General features: G+C 42.5%; 1 protein-coding gene across 2 annotated transcripts in view; it reads right to left on the bottom strand.

Annotated features, from left to right (window-relative positions):
- LOC108900190 (cadherin-4) overlaps window positions 1–18,995 on the bottom strand; it is a 247,446-nt gene extending 228,451 nt beyond the window's left edge. Inside the window, exons 1-2 of one of the 2 annotated variants that reach the window (XM_051071313.1) lie at window positions 18,469–18,995; window positions 16,992–17,103 (exon numbers count right to left, since the gene is read on the bottom strand). In XM_051071313.1, the coding sequence (XP_050927270.1) occupies window positions 16,992–17,103; window positions 18,469–18,525 (169 nt within the window). In that variant the 5' untranslated portion in view covers window positions 18,526–18,995. The remainder of the gene's footprint in view (window positions 1–16,991; window positions 17,104–18,468) is intronic. The other variant, XM_051071314.1, reaches the window with a different exon arrangement.
- Between the last annotated feature and the right edge of the window lie 606 nt (window positions 18,996–19,601).

Below are 19,601 nucleotides of genomic sequence, written 5' to 3' on the forward strand. Positions count from 1 at the left end.
ACATGTATGTATGAGTTCATGTGCATGTGTTTTTTTTCTATTTGGGAACTGAGTTCATTCTAGTCGCTGCAGCCTGGGGCCTTGCCCTGAGAGTGGCCCTTGATGCCTGAGTGCTTTGTGTGACATTTCCTGGTAAAGGCCATTGTAAACAAAAGCATCTCCACAAGGAGTAACAACACAGATTCTCTACCTTCCCTCAGTGAATTGATAACTTCATCCCAATCTCTCCTTCACAGATCTCTTTTAATGGCACAAGAAAACCTCTTCCATCTTCTTGCCAATTTTCCAGGCTAGAGAGTTGAGAGAAGCGTAGACTCAAGATTCTGAATCTCCTATTACTTTTCCTGTAAGCTCTATTCTCAGTACTATTAACGGGTGAATGGCTGTCCAGGCGTTATGCATACTTGAGGTTAAATAGACCGCTTAAAGGGGAAAAATCTTTTTACTTAGCTTTACGTAAACCTCTGCAAAGCAACCTATTTAAGATAGATGCCACAGTTGGTCTATTAAGGAGCCATAACGATGGAAACAAATGGACACTGAGGAGGACAGTTTGTGAGCCAACACACAACTGAGGACCAATTTATACACTCTAAACATGGCAACAGAAGCTAACTGGTGCCAAAAGACTCGCACAGCACGCGACTGGCATGCAAAGCACTTGCTCTCTTTCTCTCTGTCTCTGCACTAATTGCATGCGTGCTGTTTTAGCAGGCGTAAGTATGCTCTAGCCAATTTGTTGGACAATAGAATCGCATTAATGATATCTTCATTGTACTCTCTTCCCCAATCCATACCCTGCTCCCTTTCACTGTGGCACATCATTACTAGAAGCACACGGTGTGTACACTATTGGTTTAAATTTAACTGTGCCCATTATCTTCTGTTTTGTATTTATTACCTTGAATACTCTCCCTGTCTCTCTCATACATTTGCTGACATATTACATGCAGTGCCTAAGGTATCCCTTAGTGGAAGAAAAGGTAGGAAAAATTAATGAACAATGTTGGCTTCTGTTTTTGCCATGGCAACACATCTCTCGCTGGGTTTCCATCCACATTTAGAAAGGGCAAACAGTTGGAGCCATCCTGCATCCTTGCTCTCAGAGGCCATCCATCGCGTTCCATCTTATCTCATCCTATCCCAAATAGCAATTAGCTAAACCCAAGCCACCACAATCTAAATCACATCCAGCGTCTCACCCTGGCCACAGTTCACCATCCCATTACGCACATTCCATGCAACTAACCTCCTTTTTATAACAACCCACCCCCACCCCCCTCCCCTCACACTCTCAACACAACCCGATGAGGTTGTCTGGGTTTGAGGCTAACCTATTCACCATCGAATGTGCCCTGCAGTACAGTGTGAAGGTTAAACATTACCTAAGGGAGGCTGAGTTTGAGAACAACTGGCAATCTCCCAGTAAGACGCCAGTGTGGTCACAGTGGTTTTAGCTTCAGCACAGTTAATGGTAACATTTCCTCTCCATTTCAGCAGTACTGGGACATAGCTAGGCTTAGTGTGACATGGGAAGCCATTGTCAAAGATATAACCAGAAACAAAACTGGCTGTTAGAATTTTAGGTCTGCAAATAAGTATCATTTCAAATGTTTAAAACTCATTTTGAGAAAAAACAAACAAACCAAAAAAAAAAAAAAAAAGTTTCACTGAAATGCCTTCTAGCTGTTGTTTGAAAATTTGATTAAGCTGCTGTTAGCAACTTTAAATAGACTTCATGATTCAAATTAAATACAGAAATACATACATGGAAATTAAATAACAACACTCTTAAGCTCAATTACCCCTGGTAGAACTCAATGGGATGTGGAAACAACCACACACACTCACACACATACAATAACACGCACACACACACACACACACACACAATAACACACAAAAAGAGACAGCGAGAGAGAGAGAAAAAGAGACAAAGGACAAACTGAGACACATTGAGACTGATAAAAAATGCAGGAAGCTGGTTTAGCAGTGACTGCGATGTCGCAAGGGAATTCACACAATTGTTGACTTCCATGTAGAGAGAGACAATGAGTTCAGCTTCATTGACTTCTACAGAGGCAGTGAAGCACGGTAATTACCATAGCTCAGACAGAGGAGGTGCTACCAACTACCACAAACAGTCAGCAATGTGGAGGTAAAGAAACAAACACACACAAACACACACACACACACACACACACACACACACGTTAACCTTAACTAAATTTTTAACAAATGCACACAGGCACACAAAATATACAGCACCAAGGCAGAGATTATTCTCCAGCCCAAGAAGCAGAAGAAGAGGAGAAGCTGTTGCAATTGCAAGTGATAGAGGCAGATAAACAATATCACAGAGGTAGGACTGTGCTACAGAAAAGGAACACATGGACCGAGAAGTATGAAAAAATGAGGAATGAGAATCCCCAAACAATCTAATCTGTCCTTGAGTGCCCTCCTACTGCAGCATTGTTCTGTCAGAGTCAGATAAGTTGGGAGGCGCTGCAGTGAGTGAACAGAGGAGAGGAGAGGAGAGAAAAGAGAAAATCAATGATAAGAGTCTCCACTTGCCACAGTAAAGGACTAAGGTGGGGGTGGGAGGTACAGGCTGAGGAGGGTAGAGCTGGGGCAGAGTAAAGGGGCCGAAAAGAATCTAGAAAGGGGTGTCATGCTTAGGAGTCTGACTGAAATGGATCCTGGTGTGGATGTAACCATTGCTTCATCTCCATCAGGTTCAATGTTGTTAACACGTCTTTACTTTCTTGAATGTTCAAACTCGCATTTTAATTCTAGGGCAAGGTTTCTGCGTGGCCAAGTAATAGGTGGCAGAGAGAAAAGAAGCCCATTCCTCCAAGCTCGAGATAAGCAAATCCCTTTTCCCCCGATGATGACATGAGAATAGTTTATGCTTAATGTGCAGACATCCCATCAGATAAGTGTAATATATACAACCTCTTTGTCTTCCACCTCAGGTCACCCATCCAGGGCCTGTTTAATTCATTAAATGCTATCTTAAGTGGCTGAACTGATGGACTTCCATTATTCAAAAAGTTTCAGAGCAAGTCCGCCAACACAATTACCTCTGAGTACTGGTATCTAAATTAAAGTTAAATATTTAGAAAATCTTGCTAAAGCTGCTAGAGGGATGGGGCTGGGATGTCTTATGTGTTCATTTCCAAGATAAATCTGACTGCAAACAGATGAAGAAGAAAATAATTTGCCATGAGTCTGTTCTGAATTTCCTGAGCGCTGTGGTGTTCTCTGTCCAAACATTCAGCGGTTAGAAAAGATGAGGAAGAATGCTTGTACATGTTCATGTTCAAAATCTGACACACACACAAGGACCTGATGGTGGATTTACGACAGGACAGACATTCCTTTTCACCATTCTAGGAGAACATATGAGGGTGATCCAAGTATTTGGTTGCATCAAGGACTGGACTAAGAACAATCACAGTATCAGTTAAGGAGAACATGCTCCCACTGGCTGAACCAGTTAGTAAAAAGGGCCAGCTCTATTATTGTGTAGAGTCTAAAACCTCAAGACACAGAAGCAGTAAAACAAATAAAAAACAAACAGACACTGGCAAAACTGATGGGAAACTGAGGACAATTACTCATTGATTCATTCCATCAATAATGCTAATTGCCATCCAGTTCCTTACTTTAGTCATCTGGGAGCTTGTTGATGGCCTTACACTGCGAGTCCACAAATTTAGCTCTGCTCATTGTAGTTTGACAAGGCTCAGGCATTTGCATTGTTTAGGAACTCTGTTAAACAGTGCATCCCAAATTTACTCTGTAGACAGTGAGGTTAGATTTTATCTCAGCTGCTGACAACAGACAAGGGCTTCTCCTCCTGAAAAGAAACATCAACAACACGAATACTTCCTGTACCTGACTGGACAAATGCCCAACTCGCTGATCTTTCTGTAGGTAGGTTCAGTTTTTTTAGTGGAGGGGAGACAACGCTCAGTAAAAAATACAGCATTGCTCATTGTTGTTCATCATCATCATCTGAACCACTCACCGAAGCTTGCTCACTGGCTGCTGCTGCCAGGCTTCATTAATTATCAGTGGATGTTTTCCAGACTTAATTTCTCATTCTAAAAACACTTAAAGATTCAGGCTAGACTGTCGAGATCTCTCTCTCTTTGCACACTGAGCTACACACATTTATCTATATATCTATCTATTCTCACGCACATACAGTACACACATGAAGAGCACATTCTGTTAAGCGGAAGGAGTTTCTTTGTTTTTTGGCATAGATTAGTGCTTCAGCTGTGAGGAAAGGACAGCCCAATTTGTCAAGAGAGTGCATGGAGCTAATCACATCAAAGGAACTGCTACCCAGGCTAATATCAGCCCACGAGCAGGACGCCTCATTCATTAGTCTGCATCTGCAGGACAAATCACTTCTTTGCTGACATACAAATGCAACATACTCGCAAGCAAGATCATGCCTGGTAAAACTTGCGGTGGGTTTATTGACATGAGATAAACAATGCTGAAAATATTTGATGTGATGAATTCAAAATGACACTGTATTTGACTTCCTGAACTGTTTTGTGTTCAGCGGCTCACACCGTTAAAACATGGAAAAGCGGTGCTGCAATGCACACTGCAGCAATCATGTGTATGCAAATGTGTGTGTGCGTGTGCGCTTCAAAGAAAAATGGCTTTTTCTCTATGGCACAGTTCCATTTAGAACGCCTTTGCCTCTCCTCTGCTTGAGTGGAAATATGGATCAAATGGATGAAAGATGTTTCCGCCTCTTCTCTATAAGAGGGAGAAGACAACCTATGAAGAATATTCTACCTTCTTAGGTATAACAGAACAGAGTTGTGCCCTTCAAAGCAGTATCATTTGTCTCAATTTTTTCTGTCCATTGGGTAACGAATCCGACTCAGCATTTCAACATACCCTCCGCTGAGAAAACAAGCCCTCCTTCAGAGCCTCTCTGGCCAGGGACGAGAACCTACAGTTCAGGTAGGGGACCACAGCTATTTAAATTCCTGGACCAAATTGTTGCCAGAACCAAACCACTAAGATGTTTATTTACTTAACACAGTCATTATACTGCAGCATGTCAACCACAGGTACTTTACAGCCAAACCTAGCATTAGCCAGCAGTAAGCTATAGAAAAGTCTTTTTGAATTGCTCATCTCTTTACCAATCCAGTCAACAGTAAGGAGGCCTTGATTTTAAGAAAATGGCAACTACTGTATGCATTTCAACTCAAACAACAAAAAATATGCCTGTGCCATCCCTGGTGTAGCATTTACACTGTTACATACCTAATGAGGTGGTCATCAGTAATGAGGATGAGAGTGTGTAAAGCTATATAAAGCCTCTCTGACTGGCAGCTAATTCAAGTTCATACATGTTGCCTGTCGCATGGCAGAGATGGTGTTATTACAGCTCCGCTTGTTCCGCAAATCCTTTTCATCATAGATACTGACAATGTTGTTGTTGTGAGCTACTGTAGCATGATGAGGCCAGGTCTTTTATCACCATCCCACTGAGTATCTTTATTCTGCTTTTCTATTTCATTTTCTTCTGTTCATCTCAATAGGCGGAAGAGAAAACAAACTTTTTTTTCAAGTTCAACCCTCACCAACCAGCCACCGATTTCACACACGCTTGCGCTTGCGTCCGTTTGCACACAGACAGACATGCACACACTGTGACGCGTAAAAGAAACAAACAAAGAACACATCTCTGATTCCAAACCAATTTTCTTAAAACACAACAGGAACTGTCAAATTGCTGTCGCTAAACTTTGTGATTTACCAAACTATGAATAATTTGTGCATAAATTAAGTGAGGGGATAATGAGAAATGCCACGCTTCTGTGATGAGAGGAAATGGAACGCAGCAGTGGCCAATCAACTCATGAAGATTGGAAATAGAATCAACAACCTAACCTGACATAAGAAACACGCAGGGATGAAAAACCTCACTGGAGAGTGGAAAGGCTTTCATGGCCCTGGTGTCTGACCAGCTGTAAATTAAGGGGCAGGCGCTTCGGCATGGACGTGTGGAGATGGGCTGCTAAAGATAAGACGCACTGACTCCATCTCTCCTAGCTGAGGGGGGGTGGATTCTGTTTCTCTGTTCTCTCCTGAGCTTTGAAGCTCTAATGCCTCTGGTCTGTCATCTATCTCTTGCCTCCCATGCTGTCCGATGCGACTTTGACTCATGAGAAGTGACGATGTAACAGCACTGCAGCAAACGCACAGTGGGAAAGGTGGCCGAGTCTGTCTTTTGTAACAGGCGGACTATACTAATGTATTCATTAAAGAACATGCTTCTGGTGGAACAGATAAATATTAGCTGGCTGCTGTGCAAGGCTTGTCATTTTGTCCAGATTACCCCTGGACATCAAAGTGTATGCATTTATTATCAAAAAAAAATCTAATCTTTAACAGCGGAGTGTGTTTTCGTTTTCTTTCACAGCGGCTTTTCATTTACCACTGGGTGCTGCAAACGGTCTGCCAAATACCTCATCATGTGGAAGCTCATGTGGCCACAAGTAAGAAGCTGAGAGATCAACACTGCTGAGAGTTCAGTGGATCCAGGTTTTGTTAGGCGTCGGTGGTCAGTCAGCAGTGGTTCTGAAATGCACTCAGCAAAGGCACCCAGACAATATCACAATAATCTCCTTCTGCTCCCACGCCCTCTCTCAGTCTCCAAAATCTCTCTGCTTTCCCCCCTACACAGCCTAGGGGTGTCTGCCTGGGAGGCACGTCAGCATGTATCTCCCTACAGTCTGTCTCTCTGCCACTGTGGCAAATCAATTCTTAATAAACCATCTGAAGGCTTCCTCTGCTATACCTTTCATTTCCCCTCCTCAAAGCTGCAGGGCAAATTAGCCTGCCAAGAGGATGAGAGGGAGCAAGCAGCAGAAGAAAGCAACGGAGAAGGGAATGAAAAAAACGGCCCAACACCTACAATTAAATTAACAAATCACTGTTCTTAATTAATCGGGGAATTACAAGCAGAACTGTGGGTTTGAGACGTGACTGACATGGCTAGAGCTCCCTGCATCTGCTTTTGTTAGTGCTGCTGGGGTGGGGAAGCAGAGAGAGGTAAAGGAGGAGAGGAAAGGCAGATGAAAGCTTAATAAAAACTCTCTGCAGAGCCCCCTGAGCAGAATAGCGAGGCTGTTACCCCTACTCCTCCTCCCCTCCTTTCTTTGGTTTCCTCTTCCTCCCACTCTCTTACATCCTCGTCATTCCTCCCTTACTTAGTTTTTCTCCCCTCCCACTCCAACAATCTCTCTCCCTCAACCATCCCCCCTTATCCACTGTTCCCTGCTCCTCTTCTCCCTCTCTACCTTTTCCTGGTTCTGAAACCTATGTTTGCTAATGAGGTGTGGGATTGACAGCTGGATTACACCATCGCTTTGTAATCCTTTCATTTCTGTGTTTCGGATAATCGCCCCCCCCCCTCCACCCCCAGACCAGGGCCTTGCCTTTTGCCTCTGGGGACACTCGACAATGTATGTGTGTGTGCAATATTCAATTGTGTGTGACTAACCTTTCCCAAAGCCCTATTCATAGAAGGGCAATAAAACATTCATTATCTCCACTGTACACTGAGGCCAACAACATGCCAATCATCATGCAAGACCACCAACACTCTGCTGCTACATAGTTCATAAACCACTGAGTTGTGCAGAGTGAGCCCATCTTTCTGTCCATCCAAGTCCTAGCTTAGAGCAGAGAAAGCATCTGCCTGCTTGCCAATCTGTCTGCAGCTCCTCATCCTTTTTTACCTCAGAGATGAGCAAACAGTGTCTTCTCCTCTGAGTGTGGCTGCTCCTCTAGCCCTTTCTCCTCCTTCTCAGTCTCTCCTCTCTCCTCTCTCCTCTCTCCTCTCTCCTCTCTCCTCTCTCCTCTCTCCTCTCTCCTCTCTCTCTCTCATCTCCCCCTCCCCCCACTCCCTCACAGGAGCTTGTTCCCTCTGTGGCCACAGGATTCACTTTGTTTTTGATCATTCTCAGGCTCAGAGCTAGACAACTTATCTGCTTCTCTACATTCTCCTAGGCCCAGAGGAGGAAAGCAGGGCCTTTTATTACCCTCGCTCTTTGCCTCTTCCTCTGATGTGCTGAAAAAGACAATAGACAGATAGGGAGAGGGAGAAGAAAGGGATTCTGACCAGTGTGCTTTTAAAAGCGTGTTGGTCCCAAGGCTTCAAATGGCTGGCTCACTAGCCTACATTTAGTCATGGAATTTGACCAATAGTATTACGAGGTCTTTTGTAGCCTTACAAGACAGAGAAATGCTGCACTGCCACATACAAATCTACATTCAGCTTCTGGCTCAGAGCTCTATAGAATATCAGCAAAAGTATAATTACAGTTCTCCACAGCAGCCATGCACTGTATTTTAGAATAAGTATGTAGCTCTCATATTGAAATGAACAAAAGGTTATGTTGTGAATATTCTGCATTCCTCCAATTCTTCAATCTGTGTCCCGCTAATCAAGTGCACAAAATAATTTGAAAGCACGGAACTGAAGTGATTTTGAAAAGACTACACTGCAGTAGAAATCCAAAACAGACACAATACAGCACCCCGGATTGCACTGTAACCCTCATCATCATTTCACCAGTTTTTAAGTACATGTATTCATTGCTCAGTAGAGTGCAACTGTTAACTGAGTAATTGAGTAAGTGCACATTATTAACACTCCATGACAACCGTTGCTGCAGCTACAATGATCTGTTTATGACACATTTTTTATTTTACTGTGAGAGAGGTACACTGCTGAGTTTCACACTTTATATGTGATTTCTTCAAAACAAGCCCTGCTTCCTCCTGAATCACCATCCACGCTGTGAGGATGTCATGCCGGCATATTAATAATAGACAATATATTAACAATTAGATTAATGTAACATACAGTGCTGAAATGAGCTGTCAATTAATACTCAATCAACAGTAAATTAATTCATCTTTTGAGCCAAAAATACTCACTAGTTCAAGCTTCTAAAATGTGAGGCTCTGTTGCTTTTATCTGTTTTATATTTATATTGTTTAAAAATATAATATCTCTAGTTTTTGAAGAAATCAGTTTGGGGTCACAAAACATGATGAGACATTTTAAATCATTAAATTTAAATTATTAAATCATTAATGGGACAAGTAATTAAAAGAATCTTCAGTGAAAACAAGTTGTACACCCAGTGAATCAAAAAAAGCAGTGATTTTGAGGATTTGTGCTTGATTTCCGCTGCAACCACACCTGCCAAAGTGTCCTATTCAACGTTCAACAATTCAATATTCAACCACAACCTCAAAGGAAAGGAGAGCCTAACCAGCCAGCTAACTCTGCCCCAGACCACAGGGAGATATAGGGATCCCCCCTTTGGGGAAATCAATAAAGACTGTCAAAAAAGCCAACATCTATCTTGACATGGATCATCAGGCACTGTTTGCGAAGACCAGAGCTCCCGTGAAAGCTCCTTTGTGAGCCCCTTATTAGGTTTTAGCCTGTTGAATAGCATTGGCCCAGACACCATGGGACTTATCATTGTCTTCTGATTAATTAACATTACCGGCACTCTGTTTGTCGACCCCCAACTCCTTTCCTTTTCTCCCTCTGTCCCCTGTGTTCCTGCACGGCTTCCTTGTTCAGAGGCGATGATTCGACTGTGTGCTGAACTTAAGAACTTAATGGGGAACATTCACAGGGAGTTCAGGACACAATTAGTGATTACCAGACAGCCATGTCTTCTGAGGGCTTCCATCCTTCGTTTCATCCTCCCTTAACAAAGACGAGGGATCTTCAAGCAAAGGGAATAGCATATGAGGCTGTAATGCTCATGGATTTGTCCTGCCCACATTCTCAGAAAGATCATACACTTCTGCTGGTTGATTAGAAAAGTGTAAGAAATGGACAGAAGCCTCTTTAATTAACAATGCCGATCTGATCTCAGTTTGGGGAAAAACTGGGCAGGGTGGAGAAATAATAGAGGGCCGGGTTAGAGGTAAGAACTCTGAACCTTTTCATTTTCTTTTTTTTAAATCACTGTTACAAGGAGTTTTGGCAGTAAATGAGCTTTTAGTCCACTTCTCTTTAATTATGTTTTGTTACAGGAAACTGCAGTTAAAGATTTTTGAGGAGAATTATCCCAACTGAGCTCTTGTATCTTTAATTTTGCCAGTGCTTAAACAATAATAGAAATCGAAAGCTGAAACAGCGCAACAAAAGCATCTTAAACTGCAAAATGGTGTCACCCCCTTCCACTGACACTGCCAGTCTTTATCACAGCACACCAATATAATTTTTTTTATATGATGGAGCTGTGATAGCTGAATCATCTCTTTATTGGTTTCCTTCACAGTGGCTTCATTTCTAACTGAATCAATTAGGCTGTAATTAAAATGCTGCCATAGACAAACAGAGGCAGTGGAGGAGCTGGGAGTGAGTGGGCAGGAAGAGGACACCACAGAGTTTGGGCTCAGGCCCAAGTTATACTGGAGTGGTGGGCGGCCTGGGAGGGGAAATCTGGATCCCATTTGTATTACAGTGTCTTAATGGGTTTCTGTGTTTCCTTGCATATGCTAGTGTGTGTGTGTTTGCATGACTGTGCAATAACAGCAACAGTACCATATATGATATTGACTGTCTGCTTTAGGGCACAGAGCCTTATCTTCTTGCCTGTTGAGAGCAAAGTGTCTCTCTCCCTCCACTCCAGCCTCTATTTCACCCTCCCTCTGACAGTAGCCTGGCTGAAGGACATGGTCAGTATGACTCTCGAGCAAAGAGAAAACAGCCTTGTAGGCTTATCATTATCCTGCTGGTGTAATCCCTGTCCACCACATCCCGGCAAAAGAGCAGCCCTGGGAGAGCCTTGCATCGCTCTTGCTCCTCATGACAAAGTATTTCGCCAAAGACAGCAGGACACCTTACAACAGCCACTGTACAGTCTTAATCTGACACCACCAACAAAACAAAGCAAAAAAAAACAAAAAAAACAAAATGTGCATGTGTGCATGAGAGAGAGAGAGAGAGAGAGAGTGAGAGAGAGTTAGAGAGAGCTAGTAGTGTCCCTTGTCATCTTACAGCCTTCACAGCCCATACAGACCATCTGTGCATTAAAGAGCTGGAGTCCAAGCAAAGTATTTAAACTGGTTTAATGTCTTCAGGAGGGCCATAACCTTGGTCCTGTAGGACCCCAGAAGGCCAATCACACCGAGGCAGGAGGTCTCTTAATGTACCAAGCAGATGACAAGGATGCAGAGTTCACACACACCACAGGGTAACTCAATCTGCAGGAAGTCACCCCCATTTTTTCATCCACACTCCCCTACCCTCCCTCCCTGTCTCCTTTGTCCCTCCTCTCAAAACAAAAGGAGAAGATGTCAAAAATCTCATTAAAAAATAATGGCCTCCACCTGCTTTCTTTCTTTTCTCATTCTCTCCTGCTTGCCTTTCTAATGACCAGATTGAAAAAAACCTGGAGGATAGCCACTATGCGCACAGCACCGGACAACTACCTTGGTAAACACAGCACATTCGACCACAAAACACACACACCAAGCACACAAAAGTGCATAACTGTTCCACAGCATGGGCTCCCAAGTCTAACAGTATTAATCAAAAGGAACTCCTGCAGGTGTGGCGGTGCCCCCCCCCACCCCCCACCCCCCCCACTTATCTCATAAACCACTCATGTCTAGACCGTAACAGGGAAAGAAATGCTCAACCATGTGGCTAAATCATCTATATGAGCCTCTCTGGAAAATCTGCACACAATTCTTTAAAAGTATTGGACACATACATCAGGCCTGAGGTTACACGTTAAGTAAATATGTGTCAACTGGCTATTTGTAACAGCTCCCTGGGGTCAGATCAGCCTTTGGCCTGAAGAGCATAAACCAGCACCTCAGTATATGTCTGTAGTGTCTTCAGCACTTCACAAGACATCCTATAAATGTCAACCTCATGCGTTTCTGTAATTAATAACCATGGAAAAAGGATGTGTCTGCGCCTGTCTCCGTGACAGAAAATCCTTGCAAAAATTAGCCATAAACCATATAATGGTTCAAACAGATGGTGAAGACAGAGTAAGGATTTGTGTTGTTATTTTGCATTATAACAGAGATTAGATTGTTATATGAGAGGGGGCTTCAGAGACAAAACATGGATGTTTCAAAACAACAGCAAGAGAGAATCAAAGGAAGATGGGACTTTGCATAAGATTAAAATAAAGTAAGATACCATAATCCAAAACTAATAAAGACAGAGAAAAGACAACGAGAGTTTTTTAGGCAGAGACAGAAGAAAACAAAGGAGGCTATATTCCAACAATGTCTAATCTCCATGAGGACGTCTGTCTGCTATCAACCCAGATAACACTGCAGGCTGTGTGTCATGAGATTTGGGGCAAAAGGTAAACAGGAAATCAAAACAATCTAATTCTGTTTGAGGGTGAAGGGGAAGAGAAAACTGATGTATTGTCCATCCCCACAGAGCATGTGAAAAGAAATTGGCATCTTTTATTCAGGCTCTCGTGAGTCAGTCCTTCGAAGCGGACTCCTGTCCCCACATCACCAGCACTGAAAAACTGGCGAGTGTGTGTCAGCTCTGATTTTGAGGGGGAAGAGAAGGTAATTTAACCTTATTCTTCATGTATTATTAATACCAGGGGGGTCTTATAAGGTTATTTGTGATATTGAGCCATTTTTTTAATATGAAAATAGTTAAGTGCATTAAAGTGGGGGTGAAATTGATACTTACTGTGTATCAACTCCTGCGCTTCAAGTTGCAAAATGATGTTCAGAATACAAAGCCTACAGCAAAATAACAGCCACGGCTATTGGATTTTGAAAAATCACCTAAAGCCTCACCAACCAAGGCAAGTGAGACTCATCACCCGGGGCCTTGTGGATGCCCGCTGGAAGAGATTTTTTGGAAATATTATCCCAGAGAAAATTACAGCTCTGAACAATTTGTTTTATTCACAATGCAAAGCTCTCTCATCCATTTCTCCTGGATTCTGGTTATCCTCAAAGTGGGCAACAGCCAGAATGTGACAGGATATGCTATGACTGTGATAGAAACAAGGTGGCACTGAAGAGAGAAAGGAGGGGTCTGGGTCAGAGATGGAAGGTGTAGATTTAAATGTCATCAGCTGCATGGTGAATCTCTACTGAATGGTGATACTCTATTGAATGGCAGCATATAAACACACTGCAGCAGGCGTTTAGTGTATCTGCATGTGTATAAGCAGGAGGGTGTGTAGAGGTGATAGAAAGACTGATGGAGTGCATAAGAAAATTTATTTGTGAGTACAACAGCAGTCCAACTCCTGGTCAAGAGGGTTAAGGACAGATATGATCACCTTAATACAGACATTCAGGTCAGTCATTGTGGCTGATGAGTTACTGGAGGGATTTAATTTTCAAAATGGAGCTAAGCATCAATGGAGTTTCTAAAAACAAAGTGATGACTACAGAGAATCGCCATTTCCCTCTGAGAAGCTACACCGTGGATGTCAGCATACTTCCAGCTCAAGTACTGACATGTCCAAAAAAAGCACATACACACATCAGAATTTATCAAATCTGTCTTTCAATCCCCCTAACCTCTCTCTCTCTCTCTCACATACACACACAAACCAACACAACCACAGTCACACACAGAGAAAGTGAGGGCTGCCCAAAACCACCAGTAACCCAAACAAAGTCCAAGGTCAGCAGACTGGGCTCACTGAGCTGAAACCACCATCCCTGGCTTTCATTACCAGGAACAGAATCAGCAGAGGGACGCAGGGACACATGGGATGAGGTTACGTTTGCTGGCTCTGTTTATCTGTGTGAGCCTGGCCAGGGCCCAACTCATACTCTCTCGTCCGTGGGATACAAAACACTCCAAACACCACGAGAGCATCTACTGTTGATCCAAATATCAAACCTTCAAATTATCTTTACAGCCGACTGTATTTTTCTACATGGCTGCAACAGGCACTAACTGAGTAGGAACTTTGTTATACTGATTTTAAAACAGAGGAAACAGTTTTCTTTAGTGTGGGTGTGTATGTGTGTGTTGTCATTCAGCGTGTAACGATAACCAGGCCTGGCAAAGCTTCACCTCTAATGGTGCCCTGTGTTAAAGAAGCTGTCATAGCTCTAATGGAAACCAGACACAGAAGACAGCAGGCGTTCTCAGCTCTGAATACATCACATATGCATATATGAACACACGCAGTCACATAAAACAAGATGAATGAGACCTCTCACCGCTTAAACCCATTATTTCACCTTTTGAACCCTGCTGGTTTTTTGTCTCACAAAAAAAAAATCAGTAACTAATTTGCTGCTAAAATACAAATTAAAAATATGATCAATACACGCAATACGCAGTGCTGTAAGATATCCAAGTAAAACATTTCAAATAATCAAAAGGTCCTGCTCACAGTCCAGCCTTATAATATAACAGCAACAACTGGGCAGTGTCCTATTTTTATATGCCATTAACTCTGGTAATTGGTAGGGGTTTTCCAGATAAACAGAGAGCAAATCAATTCACTCAGCAGGAACAATGCAGTGTGCAAAATTATTTAATGTTTACCAATGAAAACCCTCAGTTGGCCAGAAAACCCTGAATTTTTAGGAAGTGATCTAAATAAGCATGAAAGCTGATTAAAGGAAGATTAATCAAAAACTAAAGTTGTGGAAAACTGGAGATGACTCCTGATAAGGCTGAAAATGATTAATAAAAACAACAGAGAGGAAAAAGAAATAATAAAAACATAAAAAGCTGCTCTTTTGGCACAAAGCTGCAAATCAATAATGAAATTGGAAACAAAAAAAGTATTTAATACACTTTTTGGACAATATATGATACCATAAAAATTGCAATGTGGCAAAGATTTAGCCTTGGCTTTGTCCTCAGCTTTGGCTTTGTCGTCACATTTTCTCTGGTGGTTTCGATAACTACACCAGGCTTTTACATTTTAGGCAATTTGGTGCTTCAGAGTGACTCAAAATGATAAAATGTGAAATGTAACACCCTCCTCCTCCCTGCTGACCTCCTGTCTAGACCCAGGCATCCTCCCCATCATGGCCACGGTCCTAGTTCTGTCCTTCCCATTATTCCCCCGGTGGCTAACATGAATACATATATATATATATATATATATATATATATATATATATATATATATATGTTTGTGTGTGTATGTGTGTACGTAAGTGAGTCTGTGCATGAGTGTGTGTCATTACTCCTGCCCCCATCTGACGGTTTTAGGTTAAACAATGTTATTATTAAAGCCTTTCCAGAGTCGCTTCCTGCCTCCCTCCAGTGACACCCTTACCAACTATAAATCAACTGCCTGAGCCCTGTAAGTCACATACGACGCTTGTGTGTATGTGTGAGCCTGGCCACTGCAGCTGTGCTCTCAGACGTACATGACGACGACACTGCAGCTGTGAGTGTGTCACTGCAATGATGAGCACATTACTTCAGCAGGGTCCCTTCAAACAGCACAGAAGGAACACATGATAAATGTTAAATTAAAGCATATGCTTTGAATGTGATTTAAGAGAATACTGTAAATTAACTGAATCTACATTTTATATGAGTGGAAACTATAATGATTTATTTGGTCTGATAACAGCAATGTTTGAAGCTGCCTTTAGTGTGGCTTATTTTCTGAAAGAAAAGTATGCAGTAAAATCACACTAAAGTATCTATTGTAAGTGGTAAACTGAAGTGCTAATACTGCAAACAACCCTGTTAGACCACTGAAGATTAAGTTTATGTCAGAATGAACACACAGAGACAGTTTCATCTCCCTGAGACCAAACCAGATAAATAATGCTCTCTGAAATAAATGGCTCCTGTGCAGCAGTGATGGCTCATTCTGTGATTGTTTGTGATTGTGTTGACACCCCCTGCTGGGCTGAAGACATCACTACCACACAGAGAACAAGCTCACTACCAGTGACAATGCCCCATATCCAATCCCACTTCCAGCCAGGCTACAACACACTTAAGTTAATGACACACTAAAAAAATCAAGCCAACACCTTCCTCCAGACAGCAAAGGACAAACAAATGCAGTAAGAAAACAACCAAAAAATAATGATCTGTACTGTATATCCTTGGTCTAAAATGCCTGTGTGTGCGTGTGGGTGTGCACGCACACATTCAAGAGAGAGAGTCTAGACAGCTGTATCCCCGCCAGGTCTCTCACGGCTAAAGAGAGTGAGAAATGTATACTGTGCAGCTGCCGAAGACACAGTCGACCCACAAAAGAGCTATTGTGCGCCCACAGCAAAACAATACAGCTTAGCTGAGCTATGAGAAAAAACCATTGGGATCAATAGAGAATTGCAATTAGCCCACATTGGCAGGAGCAGTGCCAGATTAGACACAGGATGTCGATTCCATTTCCTGCACTATCGGGCCCTCAAACTTGGTTGGCTCACTGTGTAATTGGAGCAACACACATAAAACTGGATAAGACGTTACAGTGCGAACATGAGAGTATGTAAGATTACAGTTATGAAAGTAGTGATAGTAATGATAATGTTGAAGAAGTTGAGCAACGTCAGAAAGTAGAAATAAATTCTAGCAGATGGAGTGTAATAAATAGCATGAGTTCTATCCACATACATTTTTGTTTTTTTATAAACAGGTTTATGTGGCATTTTGTCTAAAGCCCTCAGTTGCTATTATAGCACCACACTACAACAGCACACTAATGCACTGACTTTAAAGCACCAAATTGCTCCTGATCAGGTCATGTAACTGAATTTATTCTTTCAACTTTTTAAAAATGTGCTTTAAATCAGTTTTCCATTGTATGTGCTGCTTCAAGAATCTGAAAAGTACATGACCTGATATCAAAAGAAGACACATTTCCTTTCACTGGCCTCAGTGCAGAGAAGGAGCTCTTTTACTCACAATGTAAATTTCTTGAGAAAACATAAAAAAAGCCAGACTCGCCAATTAAAGGTCTCACCTTTAAGTATGCCCTGGCCTTGCAGTACATCCCTTGAAATCAGCACAGAGTAGAAGCTTTGTGAGAAGCCAGGTCGGCAGGGACCTTTGGAAACATGCTCCCCATTATTCCTCTGGAAGGAAGAGAATACACTGTAAGACATCGATAAACATGGATTCCATTGATTTCTCACTTCTCTTTGGCTCTGAGCCTTTGAGAAAAGCAGCATATAGCACAGCAGTTAGCTGGAATATATTCAACAAGTTTATCAACTATATGCCCCTGGGTAAGCAGGTTGCTGATATTAATACTCACACACTCCAATGTTTGTGATAAAATGTGCTGCGTAACTCCCTCCGTAAAGAGACCAGATGAAATGAGGGAAATATTTAGGTGTTGTGCTCTCAGGGTTAAGTGAAACACAATATGCACACGCAAAAAAAGAAAATTGCATGACTGCAGCAGAATTTTCTCACTCCTTACTGTGGGTCTTACACTAACAGAGGGGTTGAGAGAACTAAAGAGGTGGATGTGTTAGTGTGGGAGGTGTGTGTGTGTGTGTGTGTGTGTGTGTGTGTGTACAGCACTCAAACGCTCGGCAAAAAACTTTGCACCCAGTGTTTAGTGCTCACAGTTGGTTAAATTGATCTGACCCACTACAGCCACTGAAGGCAGCACAAGTAAACGTGCCTTCACACTCACTCTCACACACACACACACACACACTCAAACTGGTGCCAAGGCAGGCTGAAGTCTGAATGAACAGGAGGCATAAGGGAATAGTTCCTCTCCTCCTGGGAAAAAATAACGCAGGAGTAAAATATCGTTGTGTCATTTCCCCTAAATTTACATGGGAGCAGTAATTTAGTCTCAAAAGCAGCAAGATTTAGGGGAGCGACTTGGTGCGCCGTTAGGAGTAGCCCACCGGCGCCCACTTAATTCAGCTTTTATTGATTAAATGACAAGAAAAAGGTTGAAAAGCACCTTACAACTTGAAAAGCTTAACTTACTGCAGGGTATTGCTTTTTGGTCTGGGAAGCTTCATAAAGGAATGCGCTACTAAAATAAGCGGGATGACAAAATTAGTTTGGAGAATGAAGGCATTACCCTTGGCGATTAAATTGTGCAGTAATTTTAACTTGAGTAGGATATCGCAGCCGAGAGATGAACCCGCAGCGATCCAGAAAAAAAACTGACGAGAATCAGAGGGGACATCACTGGATCGTTAACTCTTACTTTTTTTTTTTCTTTTTTCTCCTCTCACACGTTGACATGCATTAGGGGACCAATTAGCGTACTTGTGGGGAAATAACGACCGGCGCTGCGCTGCTGCGGCAGCACACTGGACTGACACTGGACTCCATCCGACTACATGACTTTATTTGAGCTTATGTGCTTTAGCTTTGAAACCCTGTACCTCTGAGACGCTGCGTCTCACACTCTCACAACTCCTCTACACATCACAAGCTGTTGGTTAAAAAAAACGGAGAAATCTCACCCAGAATGTGTCAAGAAGAAGGGCTGCTGTCAGGACCAGAGCGAAGTCAGTTCTCATCGTGGCGAGCAAAGCGCGTCAGGGCTGCCTGGACGAGGAACCAGAAAGAGGGTCGAATTCGTAAATCTTCTCCAGAAATTGTTTAATTTCCCTCCCCCCCGCGCCTTCCTGGCCAGACTGTTCGTTAGGTCCCTCCTTGCGCTCCGTGAGTGTGCTGCAGCTCTGCCCCGAGTTTCCCCGGCTCTCTCATCTGCAGGTGAGCGCTCCGCTCAGCACCAAGGCGCAGCCAGCGTCACTCTCCAACCCCTCCTATCACCCGGTGCAGGAAAACTCCCCGCACGCACTTAAAGAAACACTCGTTGGAGCTTTGGTTCAAACAGCCACACCGCTAACATCTCTCCAAGGATATTTTAATCCTTTTCCTTTTCTGCGAGCTAAAGGGCTACGTAGGTTTATGTTTGCAAATGACAGGGTCTAGAAACCACAATTGGAGTGTCTGTGCCCAAATGTATGGCAAACCCATTAACTATTAGCCATGAAACTTCCACCACTGCTTTACGAGCATGTAGCTTCAACATTTGAGTTTTTCCTGAATAGATTTCAACCAGTTAACCAATTACGCTGACTTGGGCAGCACTGGTATTTGTAATGCGGCTTTCAGTTTCTTTAATCTTTGCTTTCCATTACTGTGATGTAAAAATCCCACCAGATCAAATTAAGACAAACTAGTGAAACAGACAAAGTAGGCCACGCATGTCACGTGTTCACCAGATGTACCCATGTGACCTGTAGGTGATCAGCACAGGTGAAAAAACACCCCACCCACCCCTCCTCTATTCTCCATCTTGAGAATTGTTACTTGACTGTATTACAAAAAAAATCATTAAAGATAGAAGAAGATAATTATGTTACTTTTCAACACAAAATATACAGTATTAGCTGCTTTTTATGGTGTGATTAACACATCATGAGCCACACTTTAAAATGTTTTGATTTTCCTTCTTATCCAACAGTTTTTCCAGATTATTTTGAATAATGAAATGCCATTAGTGGACGGTTGTGGCATGTAGTAATGGAGGCCCTTTTGAATTATTTATTTTCAGTGATATTCTGATTTGAAGACAACAGTATGAGCT

Source organism: Lates calcarifer, linkage group LG6 (assembly GCF_001640805.2).
Source record: "Lates calcarifer isolate ASB-BC8 linkage group LG6, TLL_Latcal_v3, whole genome shotgun sequence".
NCBI classification, from domain to species: domain Eukaryota; kingdom Metazoa; phylum Chordata; class Actinopteri; family Centropomidae; genus Lates; species Lates calcarifer.